Raw genomic sequence first — 19166 nt, forward strand, 5'->3', positions numbered from 1 at the left:
ACTTAGTAGCCACTGTCGACGATCTAACCGACATGCTAGACTTCGACTCCGAAGACATCGACGGTATGGACGACGATGCCGGAGACGACCAAGAACCAGCGCCTACTGGGCACTGGAAAGCCACCTCATTATATGACATATACATGGTGGATATCCCAAAGGATGGGAATAACGAAGGAACAGCGGAGGATGACCCCTCCAAGAAACAGCCCAAGCGCCGGCGTCAGCGGCGCCGCTCTAAATCCCGCCACAGCAAGAATGGAGATTCCGGCACCGGAGATAATAATACCCCAGACAGTGCCGAAGACAACCCCCTCCAGCAAGATTCAGCACAGGAGGACGGAGAAGCCAGCCCTCATGAGAGAGCGGCAGACGAAGAGGTAGAGGATGATAATTACATGCCTCCCTCCGGAGACGAGGCAAGCCTCGACGACGACGAATTTGTCGTGCCTGAGGATCCCGTCGAACAAGAGCGTTTTAAACGCAGGCCTATGGCCACGGCAAACAGCCTCAAGAAAAAGCAGCAACAGCTTAGAGCTGATCAAGATCTGCTAGCCGACATATGGACTGAAGTCCTTGCGGCCGAAGAGCATGAGCTCGAACGCCCCTCCAAAAGCTACCCTAAACGCAAGCTGCTCCCCCGATTAGAGGAGGAGGCATATGAACCTGCATCACCAGCGGACAATACGGCTGATCGACCACCCCATGGCCGCGACAGAGAGGCCTCTAGGCCCTCCAATAGAACCGTACCCCGGCATCGCTCGAAAAGCACAAGGCCACAGGGGAACGCTCTGGACTTGCGAGATATATTGGAGGATAAGGCAAGACAATCAAGATCGATCTACGGATCGCGTGGGCGCCCCATGATACACGACGACAACCGTCGCGCCGGACACAGCAAGTCCGGCCGGGCCGAACACAGTAGACAAAGCTCTTTTGAGCTTCGCCGTGATATAGCCCAATACAGAGGCGCCGCACACCCACTATGCTTCACAGATGAAGTAATGGATCATCAAATCCCCGAAGGGTTTAAACCCGTGAATATTGAATCTTATGATGGCACAACAGACCCCGCGGTTTGGATCGAAGACTATCTCCTTCATATCCACATGGCCCGCGGTGATGATCTTCACGCCATCAAATACCTCCCACTCAAGCTTAAAGGACCAGCTCGGCATTGGCTTAACAGCTTGCCAGCAGAATCAATTGGGAGTTGGGAGGACCTGGAAGCCGCATTCCTTGATAACATCCAGAGCACGTATGTGCGACCACCAGACGCTGACGACCTAAGCCATATAATTCAGCAGCCAGACGAATCGGCCAGACAATTCTGGACACGGTTCTTAACTAAGAAAAATCAAATCGTCGACTGTCCGGATGCGGAGGCCCTCGCAGCCTTCAAACATAACATCCGCCACGAGTGGCTTGCCCGGCACCTGGGACAGGAAAAGCCGAAATCCATGGCAGCCCTCACATCACTCATGACCCGCTTCTGCACGGGAGAGGACAGCTGGCTAGCCCGCAGCAACAACCTCAGCAAAAATTCTGGCAGTCCAGATATCAAGGACCGCAATGGCAGGTCGCGTCGCAACAAGAACAAACGCCGCATTAACGGCGACAATAATGAGGATACGACAGTCAATGCCGGATTCAGAGGCTCCAAACCCGGTCAATGGAAAAAGCCATTCAAAAGAACTACTCCGTGTCCGTCTAATTTGGACCGAATACTCGATCGCTCGTGCCAGATACACAGCACCCCCGAAAAGCCAGCTAACCACACCAACAGGGACTGTTGGGTATTCAAGCAGGCAGGCAAGCTAATTGCCGAAAACAATGACAAGGGGCTGCATAGCGATGACGAGGAAGAGACCCGGCCGCCGAACAATAGAGGACAGAAGGGTTTCCCCCCACAAGTGCGGACGGTGAACATGATATACGCAACCCACATACCCAAAAGGGAGCGGAAGCGTGCACTCAGGGATGTATACGCGATGGAGCCAGTCGCCCCGAAGTTCAACCCATGGTCCTCCTGCCCAATCACTTTTGATCGAAGGGACCACCCCACCAGCATCCGCCACGGCGGATTCGCCGCATTGGTCCTAGACCCAATCGTCGATGGATTTCACCTCACCAGAGTCCTGATGGACGGCGGCAGCAGCCTGAACCTGCTTTATCAGGATACAGTGTGCAAAATGGGCATAGACCCCTCAAGGATTAAACCCACAAAGACGACCTTTAAAGGTGTCATACCAGGTGTAGAAGCCAATTGTACAGGCTCAGTTACACTGGAAGTGGTCTTCGGATCCCCGGATAACTTCCGAAGCGAGGAGTTAATCTTCGACATAGTTCCGTCCCGCAGCGGCTATGATGCTCTGCTCGGACGTACTGCGTTTGCAAAGTTCAATGCGGTGCCGCACTATGCATACCTCAAGCTCAAGATGCCAGGCCCTCGAGGAGTCATCACGGTCAACGGAAACACTGAACGCTCTCTCCGAACGGAGGAACATACAGCGGCTCTCGCGGCAGAAGTACAGAGCAGCCTCTTAAGGCAATTCTCGAGTCCGGCCGTTAAGCGACCGGACATGGCTAAACGCGCCCGGAGTAACCTACAACAAGACCACCTGGCACGTTCCGAGCACGCGTAGCAATGCGGCCCCAACCCCAGCCCCCGCAAAATTGCAAGACTGGTCCTTCGCGTACATCATTACGCTCTGGAGATACCATGGGCATAGGGGGAGGGGCACGACCACGATAGGCCCAGAGTGCGGCTTAACCACACCAGGGGCTCTCAAGTGTGTCGTTCTTTTTTTTCTTTTTTTTACCCACAGGACTCCGTTCATCAGAGGCCCTGTCCGACAGTAGACCTGCCGAACTCACGATGCAACAGCCAGGGAAGGAGAAAGTCTACGACGAATATCCAGGTGGTCTCCATTACGAGCATTAAATCTGTTTTATACACCATTCCGTAGCCTACCCCTGGAGGGGGACATGTTTAATAGTCCCATCCCTTGCTTATAGCACTATTTGTATCATTCTGCATTCACAGCAGTATTTCTTGAATAAACAATGCAGCACCTTTTTTCTTATAATTGCATTTCTTTCTTATACATATGTTCATTTATGACATGTTGCATCCGTACACTTTGGTACGGCTAAATACACTAGGGGCTTATGTTTCCCGCATCATGGTGTGATAAGTCCGAACACTTTCACAAGTGCGGCACCCCGAACTTATAGCATTATATGCATCGGCTCCGAATCATGTCTTGGGTCAATAGTTGGGTTTGCCCGGCTCCCATGTTTTGGTACCTTACGTTCCGTTGTATCGGCTAAGGTAGCACTGGGAGAACCACTACGATTGCGCCCCAGTTGAGCTGGGCGAGCGCCTCAGTGGAGAATGCTAAAACTGACCGTCATGATGAGGCGAGAGCCGGTCGCTGTTTGAGAGGTTTTTTTCGAGTCCCTAAAGACTTATGCCGCTTAGAGCGAGGAACCGGCTTTGTCCGGCCCAGGCGTGGATAGCGCCCCAAATTCGGCCTTCCGAAAACTAGGGGCTTCGCCGAAATTTAAAATTATAGAATTCTATGTCTAAGTGAGAGTGTTCAAGCATTATAAGTCTGGTTGCCTCGTTCGTTGTGTTGAGCGCCTCCCTAGATGGACCCAAAAATGGGAACAAGAGTGCTCAAATTTATCCCGAACACCCCAGCACTCGTGGCATGGGGGCTGAAGCCGACGACTTGCCATCTCTCAGATTTGATAAACGGCCGCACAGAAGGTAATATTTTAAATTAACAAGCGTTTCTTAGCGCATATGAACAAAGTTTTAAGCGCACATGATACAAAATGCGAGTCTACTCAAATATTACATCTTTGGAGCACTCACCCGCAATAATGCGGGCACCCTTCAGGACACTATTATAATACATCTCGGGCGTGCGATACTCCTTGCCCGGCGGTGGCGCGTCCGTCACAAGCTTCTCAACATCCATCATGCCCCATTGCACCTTTGCACGGGCAAGGGCCCGACGGGCACCTTCAATACAAGCGACTTCTTGATGACTTCAACCCATGGACACGCATCCACCAGCCGCCGCACCAGGGCGAAGTAGCTCCCAAGCATGGCCTCCTTGGGCCACAGCAGAACTATGAGGCCCTTCATGGCCTGTTCAGCCACCTTGTGGAGCTCGACCAGCTGCTTCAGCTGGTCGCTCAGGGGCACCGGATGTCCGGTCTCAGCATACTGAGACCAGAAGACCTTCTCCGTCGAGCTCCCCTCCTCGGCCCTATAGAAAGCGGCAGCATCGGACATGCTGCAGGGCAGATCTGTGAACGCTCCTGGAGAGCTCCGAATCTGGGTAAGTGATAGGTAATTCACACTCACATGCTTACTTTGCATGAAAAATGCCTTACCCGCCGCTATTTTCTTCAATGCCTCGATTTCCTGGAGGGCCTTGTAGGCTTCGGCCTTAGCGGCTTTGGCACTCTCAAGAGCCGATGCAAGCTCGGACTCTCGAGTCTTCGAGTCGCGCTCCAAACTCTCATGTTTTTCCACGAGAGCCTGGAGCTCTTGTTGTACCTCCGCCACCCGCGCCTCCTGTTTCTCTCGCTCGGTGCGCTCCGCCGCCGCATTACGTTCGGCCGCGGACACCGCCTCCTTCAGGGTCGCCACCTCGTTCGTGGCCCCTGCAATATCCATGTTATCCTTGTCATTTTTCTTGCAACCAAATCCTTTTCTGTAAGGTACAATTTTAATAAGGTGTTACTCACCTTCCTTGTCCTCGAGCTGCTTCCTGGCACAGCCGAGCTTGTTCTCGGACCGCTCGAGGCTTTGCTTCAAAGTATTGACCTCCGCAGTCAGTGCGGCAGAGGTCAGCAGCATAGCCTACAATCCCATATTGACATATTTTTTATGACTCCTGCGTATATCTTTTTAGATCCTCAGTCCGGCTTTTCTTTCCGAACACCGAACCGAGCATCAGGGGCTACTGTCTATGCGTACTATTTTACATATATCAAAATTCTTACCTCAAAGCCTGTTAGAAGGCTGCTGCAGGCTTCGGTCAGCCCGCTCTTGGCGAGCTGAACCTCCTGAATCACCGCACTCATGACGGTGCGGTGTTCCTCTTTGATGGAAGCGCCGTTGAGCGCCTCTAGCAAGCTATCCGGCGCCTCTGGTTGGACGGAGGCCGCTGGTGTCACGGTCTTGCCCTTCTTACGAAAGGGCCGCCCGCCGGACTGCGGAGCCACTACAGGTTCCGATGCGGAGTCCGGTGCAAAGTCCGGGAGGTTGCCCTGCGGCACCTCCGGGGCCTCCTCCTCCTGGCGGGTCCCTTCCCGGGATCCCAACTCGGCATCGTCCGCATCACGGGGGGTGGAGGCGGTCGGAAGGGAATCCATATCCGACGCACCCAAGGACCCGCTCGACGAAGCGGGAAGATCAATGCGTCTGAAAGACACCATGGGCGGACTGCAGGGTTGTATGCGGCATTAGAAAGACACCATGTGGCGAAAAGAAAAATCATGAAGTTATTCGGGAGTCCGGATACTTACGATCTCGCCAGGGGCTTGGCCCTTGGAGGCCATCCACTTGCCTCCCGCTCCGGACATAGTTGGAGAAGGTTGAGGTGAGATGTGCGGACTTGGGCGCTGGAGCTCGAGTTCGCGGAGATGGATAAGCAAAGGAGGAAGAAGGCGTAGGTAAAAGGGTTGGATCTTTATCCCCTTATATGGGCGGATGAAACCATGCGTCCCCACCGGCCTGATAAAACTCGCTTATCTCCCAAGCGCCGCAATCAATGGCGCGGTTGGGTTACCCATGTCCGTATTGATGGGAATCCCGGAATAAGGGGAACACGATCTCTGCTTCTACAAGACGTGCCAAGGAAACCGCTTCGCTAAACGCGCTGAGGTGGTACAATAAAAATAATTCGAGTAAAGGCTTGGTAGTGGTGTGACGTCACGCCACAAAATACGTCAGCAGATTGAACTTGTGTAAATATTATTCTCTCTACGGTGGTATGTGGAATTTATTTTGCAGAGCCGGACACTATCCTGGTGTTCACAATCTTCTATATATTATTCGGAGGAGGAACCCGCCTTGCAATGCCGAAGACAATATGCGCGCCGGACTCGTCGTCATTGAAGCCTGGTTCAAGGGCTACTGAGGGAGTCCTGGACTAGGGGGTGTCCGGATAGCCGAACTATCATTATCGGCCGGACTCCAAGACTATGAAGATACAAGATTGAAGACTTCGTCCCGTGTCCGGATGGGACTTTCCTTGGCATGGAAGGCAAGCTTGGCGATACGGATATGTAGATCTCCTACCATTGTAACCGACTTTGTGTAACCCTAGCCCTCTCCGGTGTCTATATAAACCGGATGGCTTTAGTCCATAGGACGAACAACAATCATACCATAGGCTAGCTTCTAGGGTTTAGCCTCCTTGATCTCGTGGTAGATCTACTCTTGTAATACCCACATCATCAATATCAATCAAGCAGGACGTAGGGTTTTACCTCCATCAAGAGGGCCCGAACCTGGGTAAAACATCGTGTCCCTTGTCTCTTGTTACCATCCGCCTAGACGCACAGTTCGGGACCCCCTACCCGAGATCCGCCGGTTTTGACACCGACAGTCGCCATCACCCCCGCCTGCAGAGGGGGTTGCCGATCCGAATCCAGGACCGTATGGGTCTCTGGAACGGTATCCGGTTGAGGGTCCAATGACCCAGGACCCCCATGGCCGGTTTCCATAGGGGCTGCGCCCCCATGTCTTCGGCAGCTTCTGGTGCCGCACTGACCACCCCCCGCACTTCTCTGGCGGGCAGAGAAACCCTTTGGGACAACACCTTGGGATCGTCCGCCCTAGGAGGCGAGGAAGCTCGTGGAGGCATCTCGCTCTCCATCTTGTTCGGCGAAAGATCCCCCGATGAAGACGATCCTTGAGGAATGTCACGGGCTGTACTGCGGCATAAAAATTTGATATTATTCTCATAATCTATAAAGAGGATTATATATGAATAATGCGTCTGAAAGTACTCACGATTCTGTGAGGGGCTTGGTGCGGGAGCGGTGCTTGGGAACGGCTTCGAGGCCCGAATCCGAGTTATCGAAAAGGGATACCCTTCCCCTCTTGGGCGCCCCATCCGCCGGATCTACGGAGGCCGCTCTCTTTTTCCCCTTAGGAGGAGGGTTCTCTGCTTCCTCCTCCTCCTCCTCCTCTTCCTCCTCGTCATCCTCGTCTTCGTCTTCCTCGTCCGAGGAAGGAGCTTCGGTTCCTTCGGACACGGTGCCCGAAGTATCTTTGGGATGGAGGTCATCTTGGGCCTCCTTGGCCTTATTTTTATTCTTCTTCTTCTTATCCTTCTTCACCGGCGCCTGCTAGGCGCCGGGACCAGCATCTTCATTAACAGAGGATCGGCTGGGTGTTCGGGGAGTGGGACCGGACACTTGATCCGCTCGGCCCTCTTTATCCAGTCATGTTCAAGAGATAGAATTTTCAAGGGCCCTTCTCTAAGACTGACAAGTCAAGTAGTGTTCGGCAGCATGATACTTACCGAGGATGCCGGATTGTTGTAGTCGAGGCCGGTTCATCGGACGTCGAAGGCCACGTCTTCTACTTCTTAAAAAGCAGCTTCCAGATCTTCTTTTGCGTCGTGTCGTAGAAGTGATGCAGGGTCCGTTCCCCCTCAGGATTGAACTCCCACATCTTGAGAGGCCGTCGTTGGCAAGGGAGAGCTCGGCGGATGAGCATCACCTGGATCACATCAGTAAGGGTGATGTCCTTGTCTACCACGCTCTTGACGCACTGTTGCAGCGTCAATACATCGTTGGGAGACCCCCAATCTAGGCCCTTGTTGGTCCAGGAAGCGAGCCGTAGTGGAGGTCCGGATCTAAAGGCAGGAGTAGCGGCCCACTTGGTGTCGCGGGGTTCGGTGATGTAGAACCACTCCTGCTACCACACCTTGACGGTATCTACAAATCTTCCTTTGGGCCAGGTAACCTTGTTGAGCTTGCTCACCATGGCACCGCCGCACTCGGCGTGTTAGCCTTCGACCACCTTCGGCTTCACATTTAAAAACCTTGAGCCATAAGCCAAAGTGTGGAGGAACGCGGAGGAAGGCTTCGCACACGACGATAAAAGCCGAGATGTGGAGGAAGGAATTTGGGGCCAGATCATGGAAATCCAGCCCGTAGTAGTACATAAGACCTCGGACAAAGGGGTGGAGGGCGAATCCGAGCCCTCGGAGGAAGTGGGGGATAAAAACCACCCTTTCGCCGGGCTTTGGAGTAGGGATGATCTGCCCTGGGGTCGGAAACCTATGTTTTATCTCCGCCGTCAGGTACCTCGCCTCCCGTAGATCTTGGATGTTCTTATCCGTCATGGAGGAGGCCATCCACTTGCCTTGGAAGCCATATCCGGCCATTGCTAGAAAGCTGGGGCGGAAGGAAAAGTGTGGAACTAGGCGCTGGAGCTCGGGGCATTGAAAGGCAGAGGAAGGAGAAGGCGTGAGGTGAACAGATGGGTCCATATGTCCTCTTATAGAGGCAGTGAATATCAAGCGCCCCTCATAAGCCTTAGATCTCACCTATTCCCAAGGGTACGTGTGAACATCATGGTTGGATTACCAAAAAAACCCCATTGATGAGAATCATGTAATAAGGGGACGCGATCTCTGCTTCGACAAGACGTGTCACTGGCCGTACCTCGAAATACAAAATGAGGTTGTAAAACGGTTCAGAATAATTATAAAGGCCAGGACATAACTTCTCGCCGAAAAATGGCCCATGGACGTGACTTATTTTTAAGTATTGTTACTTTTTACAGCTTAGGGTTGTACATGTTAAAGCAAGGCCGGACACAGCTCTTGTGTGTCGAAAACTATGTTGAAGTATTCGAAAAAGAGGAACCCGCCTCGCAATGCCGAAGACAGTCCGCGCATCGGATACATCGTCATTGAAGCCTGGTTCAGGGGCTACTAAGGGAGTCCTAGACTAAGGGGTCCTCGGGCGTCCGGGCTATGTGATATGGGCCGGACTAATGGGCCATGAAGATACAAGATAGAAGAACCTTCCCCGTGTACGGATGGGACTCTCCCTGGCGTGGATGGCAAGCTTGGAGTTTGGATCATATACTTTCCTTCCTCTGTAACCAACTCTGTACAACCCTAGATCCCTTCGGTGTCTATATAAACCGAAGGGTTTAGTCCATAGGGCAAGAACACAATCATACATGCTAGACATCTAGGGTTTAGCCATTACGATCTCGAGGTAGATCAACTCTTGTAACCCCTATATTCATCATAGTCAATCAAGCATGAAGTAGTGTATTACCTCCATTAAGAGGGCCCGAACCAGGGTAAACACCGTGTCCCCTGCCTCCTTGTTACCTTCGATCCTTAGACGCATAGTTCGGGACCCCCTACCCAAGATCTGCCGGTTTTGACACCGACACCCATGCCCTACTCTTCCTCGTCGAAGCCCGAAACCCGTTGGGTGCCGGTGGACGTTGGATCGATGACGGATGCGTGCGGGGACGAGCTGCCGACGTCCACCATGATACGGTTGCAGCGCCCGGACTGATGCACCGTACGGGGCGCCGGAGAATCCGGCTCCACCCGCCGCCGCCTCCTGCGCCCGGTGCCTTGCACGGCGGGTGCGGGAGGCGGCACGAAGGGGTTGCGCATCCGCCAGCATGTTCGGACGCCAGACGGACCGCACGGCCTCCAACGAGGCATCTACGGCTGGCCTAGCGCCGGATCCATGCGCCATTTGGGCGGACGCAATGGATTCCCGGCGGATGGAGTCCGAGCGCAGCCGTGTAGGGGCCTCGTCCCGGGCGCGGCGGAGGACAAGCCGGACATCCATCTCCTCCTCAAGACTGTGTGGGATGAGCTTAGGGTCGACGGATCTGAAGGTGAAGGACTCGGATCCGCTTTCCGCCATGCCGGAGACGGCCGGAAGGAGCCGGAGACAAACTTCGGTGGCGGAGGGGAGGGGAGTGAAGTGATTAGGGTTTGGTCCGGCGAGTGAATGGGGAGGAATTTATGTGGGGTCGGGTGGGCTAGCGTGGGTCGAGTCCGACGTGGCGGATGTGCCTGGACATCTCATATCCGCCCCATATTTGGGCTTGGATATGAGAGGTGCCGGCCGGACATTTAAGGGCTGTTTGAGGGGCCGTCTAAGTCAGAAAATCGTGACCAGGCAGTGATCGGGCGGCCCGCCTGAACGTATGAGACGGTTTGAGGCGCCCGGCTGTAAATGCTTTTAGTTATCTGATATCATGTATGATGTCGTAGGAGCATATCATTCTTTGGTAGTCCGATGACATGTACGAGGAAGCCGCCGTATGTGTGGGATCGACATGTAGTACTCCATGCCTGAGGCCGTGGCCACAATATGAACACGTCACGCGATCACACGACGAAGGCTGAGAAACTCTGCTGGTCCTTAACCGATCGATGTGTTCCTTGTACTCCCTCTGTCCTAAATTACTTGTCTTAGATTTGTCTAGATACGGATGTATCAAGTCACTAAAATGTGACTTGATACATCCGTATCTAGACAAATCTAAGACAAGAATTTTGGGACGGAGGGAGTACAAAACAACTAAGCAAGGATCATCTGCACATGCTGTTTTAATTAGCACTCGTGGCAGGCTACAAGATTTTGATTCCACCTATCGAGAGAGACTCGTGTGTAGCCTTCTGAAGTATCTATGGTTATTCTGGAAGAAAACAAATTGGTAGGATTACCGATCCCTCCACTAGCAACTTCTCTGTGGCCTGCAAGTGCAAGAACCAAACGAGAAAGAAAATGGCGGCCACAAAAGCAGCAGTGATAAAGTTGTCGGTCCTCCTCCTGGCGATGAGCCAGCTCGTCCACATGGCGACGCCAACGGCGGATCCAATGACTACTGCATCATCGTCTCTACTGGTTACGAGCGTCTCCGGCCCTTCCGAGGGTCAGTCATCTCCTCAAGTTGATACTAGTACTGTATTTAGCTTGGTCAATCAGTTAGCTGCTGATGAGAGGTACTACAAGAAACTGAGATAATTAATCTTCGTCTTGGCCAGGGGAAGTCCATCCTAAACCCAGCCACATCAGGGAAGAGAAGGTGTTGCTCGATGCGCCCAAGCCCAGCATCCCTGTTCCTCCGCCCCCTCCCCACCTCGTCCTACCGTGCATGGGAAGAGCGTGTGTTGATCTCACGGCCGGGGATGATCAAAGTCAAGTGCAGCTGGAGCTCCAGGTGACCAAAACAAAAAGAAATAAAAGTCCCTAGCATCCTCTGTATTGCAGTACTCGATCGTTGTGATCGACTGATGGAATAAAATAAGCGTGATCTTGTTCGTATTTCGTTTTGCCTGCAATGGATGTTGAAATTGTGAAAGTGACAGTAGTACTTCACAAGTTCCCACTCCTGCCAAAAAATATTTGTTAAGTTTATGGACTCTAGTGGCACTTCTACATATGCTGAAAAGAAGAGAGGATGGTGGAAGAAGCTTTGACCTTAACAGCTTGATCACAACGAAGCTTTATACGGTACATCTATCAGAACTAGACATCTTCTTCCTCCGACTGTATGCCGCCCGCTGCATATCTTGGAATCAAGTACTAACTAGAATCTGAAAAGATTTTATAAGTGTTCATTCTATGGTTTAAATCTGGACCGTTCATTTTACACTGCTTTAATAATTTGATCAATACTACTATATCAAATATTTATTGATAGATAAGCAAGCAACTAATGCTAATTAATAGTAGCCATTTTTGATTGTTCTGCCAAGGTCCTTCGAAATTAATTCATATATATCTATGCTTATTTTCTAGATGACAATCTTCTATATATACCATCCACCTACAGTTCGATAGATCAACCTCAACCCACATAACAGCTCAGAAACCCAAGAAAGTCATAGCAGCAAAACCATGAGGCCGTCGCAAGCTCTCTCGCTTCTCGCCCTCCTCGTGATTCTCGCCTCGTCCAGTGCTTCTGACCTACAAGACACGTGCAAGCGCTTCGGCGGCGCTGACATCTACGACATCTGCATCGAGTTCTTCGAGGCCAACAAGGACAGCGCCGCTGCGGACAAGCGCGGCCTCGCCATCATCGCCACTGGGATCGCCAGTGCGACGGCTGTGGACACCCGCAAGCGCATCGCGACCCTGAAGGCCGAGGAAAAGGACGAGAAGATCCAGCAGGTCATCGCCTACTGCGACAATATGTACTCCGGGGCTGTCGGTCTGTTCGACAAGGCTGCCAAGGGCATCTCGTCGGGCGAGTTGGGAGACGCGGTGATAAGCCTCAGCTCCGCGCTGGACATCCCCCAATATTGCGATGACGAGTTCGTCAAGGCAGGCATGAAATCTCCGTTCGACGCCGAGAACTTTAAGTTCGGGGTGCAGTGCGCCATCGCTCTGGATGTAACGAAGCTGTTGACGCTGTAGTTAGCTAGCCACCGAGGATATGAATATGTGTAACTGTAGCCGGAGTCCATAGTCATTCGATGAGCAAACTCCTCGAAATTAATAAGCCCACAATGTTATCGCTGAACTATGAAAGATGTGATGGAACATATTTCTTTTCTATGGATTTGTTTTTGTGCTGATTCTTGGAATTATGAAAGACATAATCTTTCAAATAAACCATTTCAGATATAATTGCAATCTCATTCATCATTGCTTTTTTGCTTTCCTCTTAATAGTATTTCTTTCGTCCCAAAAGAAACAGAAACCTGTTTTTTCAACTAGAGAATTTCCTTTCAGTGTTTATGAAATTTGTGTTAATCTAGCATAAAATCTGGTTAAATTATATTTTTGTTTCTAACACAACAATTTGTGCTTCCATCAACAAGCGAATATGCTTCTAATGCAAATAAAATTTCTTTCCAATGACTTGAGAAGTGTTCGTTGTTTGGATCTGTCTAGGGTACATTTAGATGTGGTATAGTTATTGCACATCTAAGTGACTGGATCAAACAGGAAAAGGAAAAGAAAAGAGAGAAGGAAATACCAGCTCAAATCTACACGTAAAATCAATGGTAGAGCGGCACATCTAGATGTGCTTTAGCGATTCGTTGTTTTTTCTACAGTTTTGTCAAATTCCCTGTCCCTCATATTGGATAGTGTTTCAAGATTTGCGTTTTTTTCCCGCACAAGCTGAGCGGTTGTTGTTCTGTTTTATTGTCTGGGCTAATTTAGTTGACCTGACCAGGGTTGTGCATGGGGGCTATATCTTGCTTGTTGTGAGACATTGCCCCAGCTACCCTCTGGGGCACAACTAAACGGTTCAGTCCAACACTATAGCTCCATGGAGCGGTTTTGGGAAAGTTCTAATGTATCGGCTCGGACCGCTTTTATAACCTTCCGTGTTGTTATTTTGCTTCTTTTGTTTCTACATGTTTTTTGTAAAAAAATCTTTGTTTTTAAAAATCCATGTCTAATTTTTCAATACACATTCTACATCTTCTTTGTATACACACATAACATTTTTTAATACATGTGAATACTTTTTAAATACAAGTTTGAACATTTTTAAGAATAAATTTCAAAAAAAATCAAATGCACATAATTTTTTTGAGAATGGTGAGAACTTTTTTCCAAAATTATACAAACACTTTTATACATTATATAATTGTTTTCAAACTGTGATGAACTTTTTTTACAAACACATGAACATTATTTTAAATTTCATGAGCATTTTTTACTGGTACAAAATATAATTTTAATATCAAAAATATATAATTTCAAAAATGTGAACTACCTTTTCAAATATAATGAACACTTTTTTGAATGCCATGAAACATTTTTATAAAATTACACGATCATTCTTTTTAAATTTATCAACCTTTTTCTAATGGCCTCAAACATATTTTGGAAGGCATGGCAATTTTCTGCATGTCCCGGATATTTTTTTTGAATGGTACTGCATTTTTAAATTGCACAAACAATTTTTCTACCCCATATAAATTTTTTAAATGTGCGATGAGCACTTCTAAAGTTTAAGTAAACTAGTTTTGGAAATATATGTGTCTAGAATATATCAAAATGTAAACAAAAGTAACAAATGAATGAAAGAACAATAAAGGTATGCCCATGGCTAATTTTTTTAACGGTGCGTGGGGCTACATCTTGCTTATTACAAGACACTAGATTACCGTTGGGCCAAATGGCGCAGACTCTCATTTATAACGACTTTGAAAATAATGCATTTGTTATTTTGTTCAGTCTTGGGCAATCACGTCTGGCAACATTTCTAATCCATTCATATAAAGAAAGAAGAGATGCCATTGTTTATAAATACATGTACTTTTAAAATTATGTGTGATTTTCAAATTTATGAATTTGGTGGTACTCTTAGGTTTGACCAACCAAGTATCGTAAAAACTTTAGCTCCTTCGATATAAATAAAACAAGGGAGGATTGTGTTTGAAAATATATGCACTATGTTATTATTGGGGCATCAAAGAAGATAAAATTAACATTCTCTATTCATTAGTTTTTTTTATAAAACCCTATTCATTAGTTATACTTGCTATTTAGACCTATCTATATTTCAAATCAGGCTCATCTGTCTACGATTTTTTATTCCAGCCAATTCGGCCCATCAATTGCCACCTAGGCTCGGCACATTGGGAGTAGAATATGAAGATGCGAGGATAGATAGCAGCTTCATTTCTCTTTCTTAAAAAAAATCCTTTTCTCTTTCCTTGGCAGCTCCATTCGGTGAAGAGAGGCCATCAGAAATATCATGTTTAAATCTTCCTATGTTACTACACTATTTGTGAAGAATAATAAGGTTCATATTTTGTGAAAAAGGGCATGATTAGTTTGAGGAAAAATGCAAGTGTTGCTTATGGTGGGTGATGGCCTGTAAAGCCACCTCCTCTATTTCAAAATATACTCCCTCCGCTCCTAAATATAAGTCTTTTTAGAGATTTCAACGAGGGACTACATATGGAGCGAAATGAGTGAATGTATACCTAAAATATGTCTATATACATCCGTATGTTGTAGTTCATTTCAAACCGCTAAAAAGACTTATATTTAGGAACGGAGGGAGTAAGATGTATTAGTTTTCATAAAAGTCAAACTGTCAACATTATAGAACAAATCTACAATACCAACTAAATAAAATATGAAAACATATTTCAGGATGAACATGATGATATTGGTTTGGTATTGTGGACACTGATATTTTCTCTATAAACTTGTTCAAACATAAAAAGGTTTGACTTCTAAAAAATTAATACACCTTATATTTTAAAATCTGAGGGAGTATACCATATCGCACAATCACCTACACATGAGCTGGCATGGGCCGCCCAGTAGCATGTGGTTCCATCGTGTTTGAATCAGGCGGTTTTCTTTAGATTTTTCACCCTTTTTCCGACGATCCTGATTCTTTATTGTTTCTGTTTGGTTCTTGGTCGTTTTCAATCTTTATATTTTTCTGATTTTTCTTTTGCATTTACTTCTTTGTTTTATTTTTTATTCTAATGTTATTTTAAAAAGTGTAGCTCTTTTTTACAAATACAAGTATATGTTTTCATATGTGTGAACACTTTTAAAAATTATGTGGAAATGTTAAGGAATGCTTGAACACATTTCAAAATAATTTTGTGGTTTCATGTAGCAATGATACGAAGCATTGTACCAGTAATGTTATCGATTTTGAATAAAGTTTGAATAAAGCTATGTTCGCTGTAGGATCTCCCAGGTCCGTATGTGCACATACATGAGCTGAGTACGAAGACATCTACTCTGATAATTGGCACTGCAAATATGACATGTGGGTCCAAACCGGGAAAATGGAAAAAACTGAAAATGGAGTATTTTGTCTAACAAACAATCAAAGGTACGCCAAAGAAAAGAAAATTATGATTATAAAGCAAAGACGAGGAGAATATGCTTTTTCTGTCATACTTCTCTTGTTTTTCATGTCCAAAACCGGAGTTGAGAGGCACCATTACACTACACAGTAACTTCCAGACCGGAGCTCGCGACCACAATATGGACCGACGACGAAGGCTGACAAACCCTGTTGGTCCATAACCGATCGGTTTTGTTTCTTGTCCTTGGACAAAACAATTACTCCAGCAAGGATCATCGGCATGTGCTGTTTCGGCACTCGTGGCAGGCTACTAGATTTTTGATTCCACCTATCGAGACTTGCTACAAGTTACACGTACATCTTTCAAAATTCTCTAGCGTAAACATATTTCAAGATTACACGTACATTTTTCGTCTATGCGAAAACACTTTTTTTAATTATTTGAATCTTTTTAGAAATACATGAACCATTTAAAAAAATATGCACACTTTTTAAAATAAAAAATGCCTTAAAAATACATGAACACATTTTATATTATAGGAGTATGAGCATTTAAAAAATAAGAAAACACTTTTTAATCAAATTAATGTTTTTTGAAAAAAAAACGCGAACACTTACTGGACAGGGGCAAGACAACTACTCCAGCAAGGATCATCGGCATGTGCTGCTTTAGCACTCGTGTCAGGCTACTAGATTTTGATTCCACCTATAGAAGTAGAAAGAGACTCGTAACTTACAGGTTATGCACTCGGGCAAGCCTTAAGAAGTACGGAGTACTAGCTATGATTATTCTGAAAAATAAAAAAAATTAGGTAGAACTGGCGGCCCCTCCACTATATAAGTAGCAGCTTCAGTCTCCTGCAACTGCAAGAACCAACCGAGAAGGAAAATGGCGGGCACAAAAGCAGCAGTGATGAAGCTGGCGGTCGTCCTCCTGGCCATGAGCCAGCTCGTCCACATGGCGACGCCAACGGCGGATCCAACGACTGCATCGTCTGCTGGTTACCAGCGTTTCCCCTTCTGGTTAGTCCTAGTTATATTCTCAAGTTGATCCTACTACAGTAGTAATTATCTTGGTTGATTAGCTGGCTATTGATAAGAGGTGCAAGAAACTGAGATAGTTAATTTTTGTCTTGACCAGGGGGGGTCATTTCTACACCCAACCATGGCATCAGGGAAGAGAAGGTGCTGCTCGATGCGGCCAAGCCCAGCATCCCTGTTCCGCCTCCTCCCCAGTCCCCACCTCACCCTACCATGCAAGGGAAGAGGGTGCTAACCTCACCGCACGAGGAGCACCAAGTGAAGTGCAGCTGGAGCTCGAAGTGACAAAAGCAATAAAAATGTCCCTAGCTTCCTCTGTATTGTACTCGGTCGTTTATGATCACTGATGGAATAAAATAAGAGCAACCTTGTTTATATTTCGTTCGCCTGCAATAGGTGTTCAGATTGTGGATTTGAAACTACTTCACAAGTTTCCAGACCTGCCAAAAATTACTTGCCTGGCGCCACTAGCACAACAACTAATGTCAGCCAAACTGAAGCTGTGTCGCGCAAGAAACAGAGGAGAAATCGTATGCCAATACTAGGGCAGAGTGCCAACCGTCGAGCAGGTAGCGTGCCTCCAGCAAACGGCAACGCGGCCTGCCTGCCCGACAACCGGAGACAGAAGGGAGGTTCGTCCGGACCTGGAATGGAAAGGTCAAGCGGTTGCTCTGTTCCACTGCTAGACTACATGGGAGGACCAGAGAAGCAGAGTAAACAAATCAGGCCGAGACCGCCTGCCTGCGGGTGGTCTTCTGATCAAAGCCGTCGTCGAGCAAATTGCACAAACCATCAAATATTTGGGTCAAATTTGCACAGAACATCTACTTTTTAAGTTTGTTGCAGAAAACACCATCTACTGGTGTAATAATCTGTTGTAGCTAGGTCTAATACATAATTTGATTCTGTCCACATGGTCTCTAACAGATGGATCCTGCTTGTAAGTGTGCATGCGGCAACAAGCACATACTTACTCCCCGTTCCTAAATATAAGTCTTTGTAGACATTTTAAATGGACTATAACATACGAATGCATGTAGACATATTTTAGAGTGTGAATTCACTCATTTTACTCCGTATGTAGTCACCTGTTGAAATCTCTAGAAAGACATATATTTGGAAACGGAGGAGTAGTTATCAAGTCAGTACTAGATATAAGTATGATTTATTGGTTTTTGGATTTGTTTTAAATGATAAGTTTGAAATACACTACTAGAAAAAGGGCTATAGATGAAATTGACACTGATGGCGCACTAGACATGTGGTGCGCCATTACTATATACTAATGGCGCACCATGTGTTGGTACGCCATTAGTGTCCAAATACTAATGGCGCACCACATCGCGGGTGCGCCATTAGTAAAAAAAAATTTAAATTTTTGTCAAAACTACTAATGGCGCACCGTGGGAGTGGTGCGCCATTACTAGCATATCACGGTGCGCCATTAGTAACTTGGCCACCACTTCCACCGAATGCACCCCACCCACACCCCCCCGTGGATCGCCTTTTCAGTTTTAAAAAAATAAAAGAAAATGATGAAAATGTCAAAAAAATAAAAGAAAATAAGTTTCCCATGTGATATGTGGTCTAGTTGTTGGGAAAATTTGCAAATATGAATTTCGACTTCATTTGCAAAATCTCTTGAGAATTTGTAAAAATGGGCATAACTTTTGCATACTAACTCGGATGAAAAAGTTTTTTATATGAAAAATCATCTACTCGAAAAGTTACATCCGAATTTAACGGGGGAACCCGTTAAACATTTTCGAAATCCTCAAAAACCTAACAGAAAAAAAGATACGGGGCTTTTAAGATCTGAAGAGGCAAAAAAACAAAAAAAGTTACTAATGGCGCACCTGCCCATGGTGCGCCATTAGTATCTTCCCGCCTTCAAAATTCAAAATAAGTCAAAAAAATAAAAAAAAGTTACTAATGGCGCACAGGCCCATGGTGCGCCATTAGTATCTTCCCGCCTTCAAAATTCAAAATAAGTCAAAAAAATAAAAAAAGTTACTAATGGCGCACCGGCCCATGGTGCGCCATTAGTATCTTCCCGCCTTCAAAATTCAAAATAAGTCAAAAAAATAAAAATAAAAGTTAGTAATGGCGCACCTGCCCACGGTGCGCCATTACTATGTCGTATATATGGCTGGGCGCACCTCCTCCACTCCACCTCTCCTCCACTCCATCTCCTCCTCTCCTCTCCTCCACTCCATCTCCTCCTCTCCTCTCCTCCACTCCTTCTCCTCCTCTCCGGCGACCTCCTCCTCCTCTCCGGCGACCTCCTCCT

At 47.3% G+C, this 19166-nt stretch overlaps 2 protein-coding genes and 1 pseudogene across 2 annotated transcripts; all 3 read left to right on the top strand.

The window, feature by feature from the left end:
- Nucleotides 1-10789: 10789 nt before the first annotated feature.
- On the top strand, nucleotides 10790-11409 carry LOC119368478. Its single transcript, XM_037633724.1, has 2 exons — nucleotides 10790-10963; nucleotides 11076-11409. The coding sequence occupies exons 1-2, from the start codon at nucleotides 10816-10818 to the stop codon at nucleotides 11282-11284; spliced, it is 357 nt and encodes a 118-aa protein (XP_037489621.1). The 5' UTR covers nucleotides 10790-10815; the 3' UTR covers nucleotides 11285-11409.
- Nucleotides 11410-11878: 469 nt separating this feature from the next.
- Nucleotides 11879-12589, top strand: LOC119368479 (pectinesterase inhibitor 12-like). Its single transcript, XM_037633725.1, has one exon. It carries the CDS (start codon nucleotides 11932-11934, stop codon nucleotides 12448-12450), a length of 519 nt encoding a protein of 172 aa, XP_037489622.1. The 5' UTR covers nucleotides 11879-11931; the 3' UTR covers nucleotides 12451-12589.
- Nucleotides 12590-16707: 4118 nt separating this feature from the next.
- Nucleotides 16708-17253, top strand: LOC119368481 (annotated as a pseudogene).
- The last annotated feature ends 1913 nt before the right edge of the window (nucleotides 17254-19166 follow it).

This window comes from Triticum dicoccoides, chromosome 2B (genome assembly GCF_002162155.2).
Source record: "Triticum dicoccoides isolate Atlit2015 ecotype Zavitan chromosome 2B, WEW_v2.0, whole genome shotgun sequence".
Taxonomy (NCBI): Eukaryota; Viridiplantae; Streptophyta; class Magnoliopsida; order Poales; family Poaceae; genus Triticum; species Triticum dicoccoides.

Bases quoted from the DNA above. Each gene is read 5' to 3' on its own strand.
- LOC119368478 (XM_037633724.1), top strand. From the start codon at position 10,816: ATGGCGGCCACAAAAGCAGCAGTGATAAAGTTGTCGGTCCTCCTCCTG. The intron at 10,964-11,075 runs GTCAGTCATCTC...CGTCTTGGCCAG, and splicing joins CGTCTCCGGCCCTTCCGAGG to GGGAAGTCCATCCTAAACCC.
- LOC119368479 (XM_037633725.1), top strand. From the start codon at position 11,932: ATGAGGCCGTCGCAAGCTCTCTCGCTTCTCGCCCTCCTCGTGATTCTC.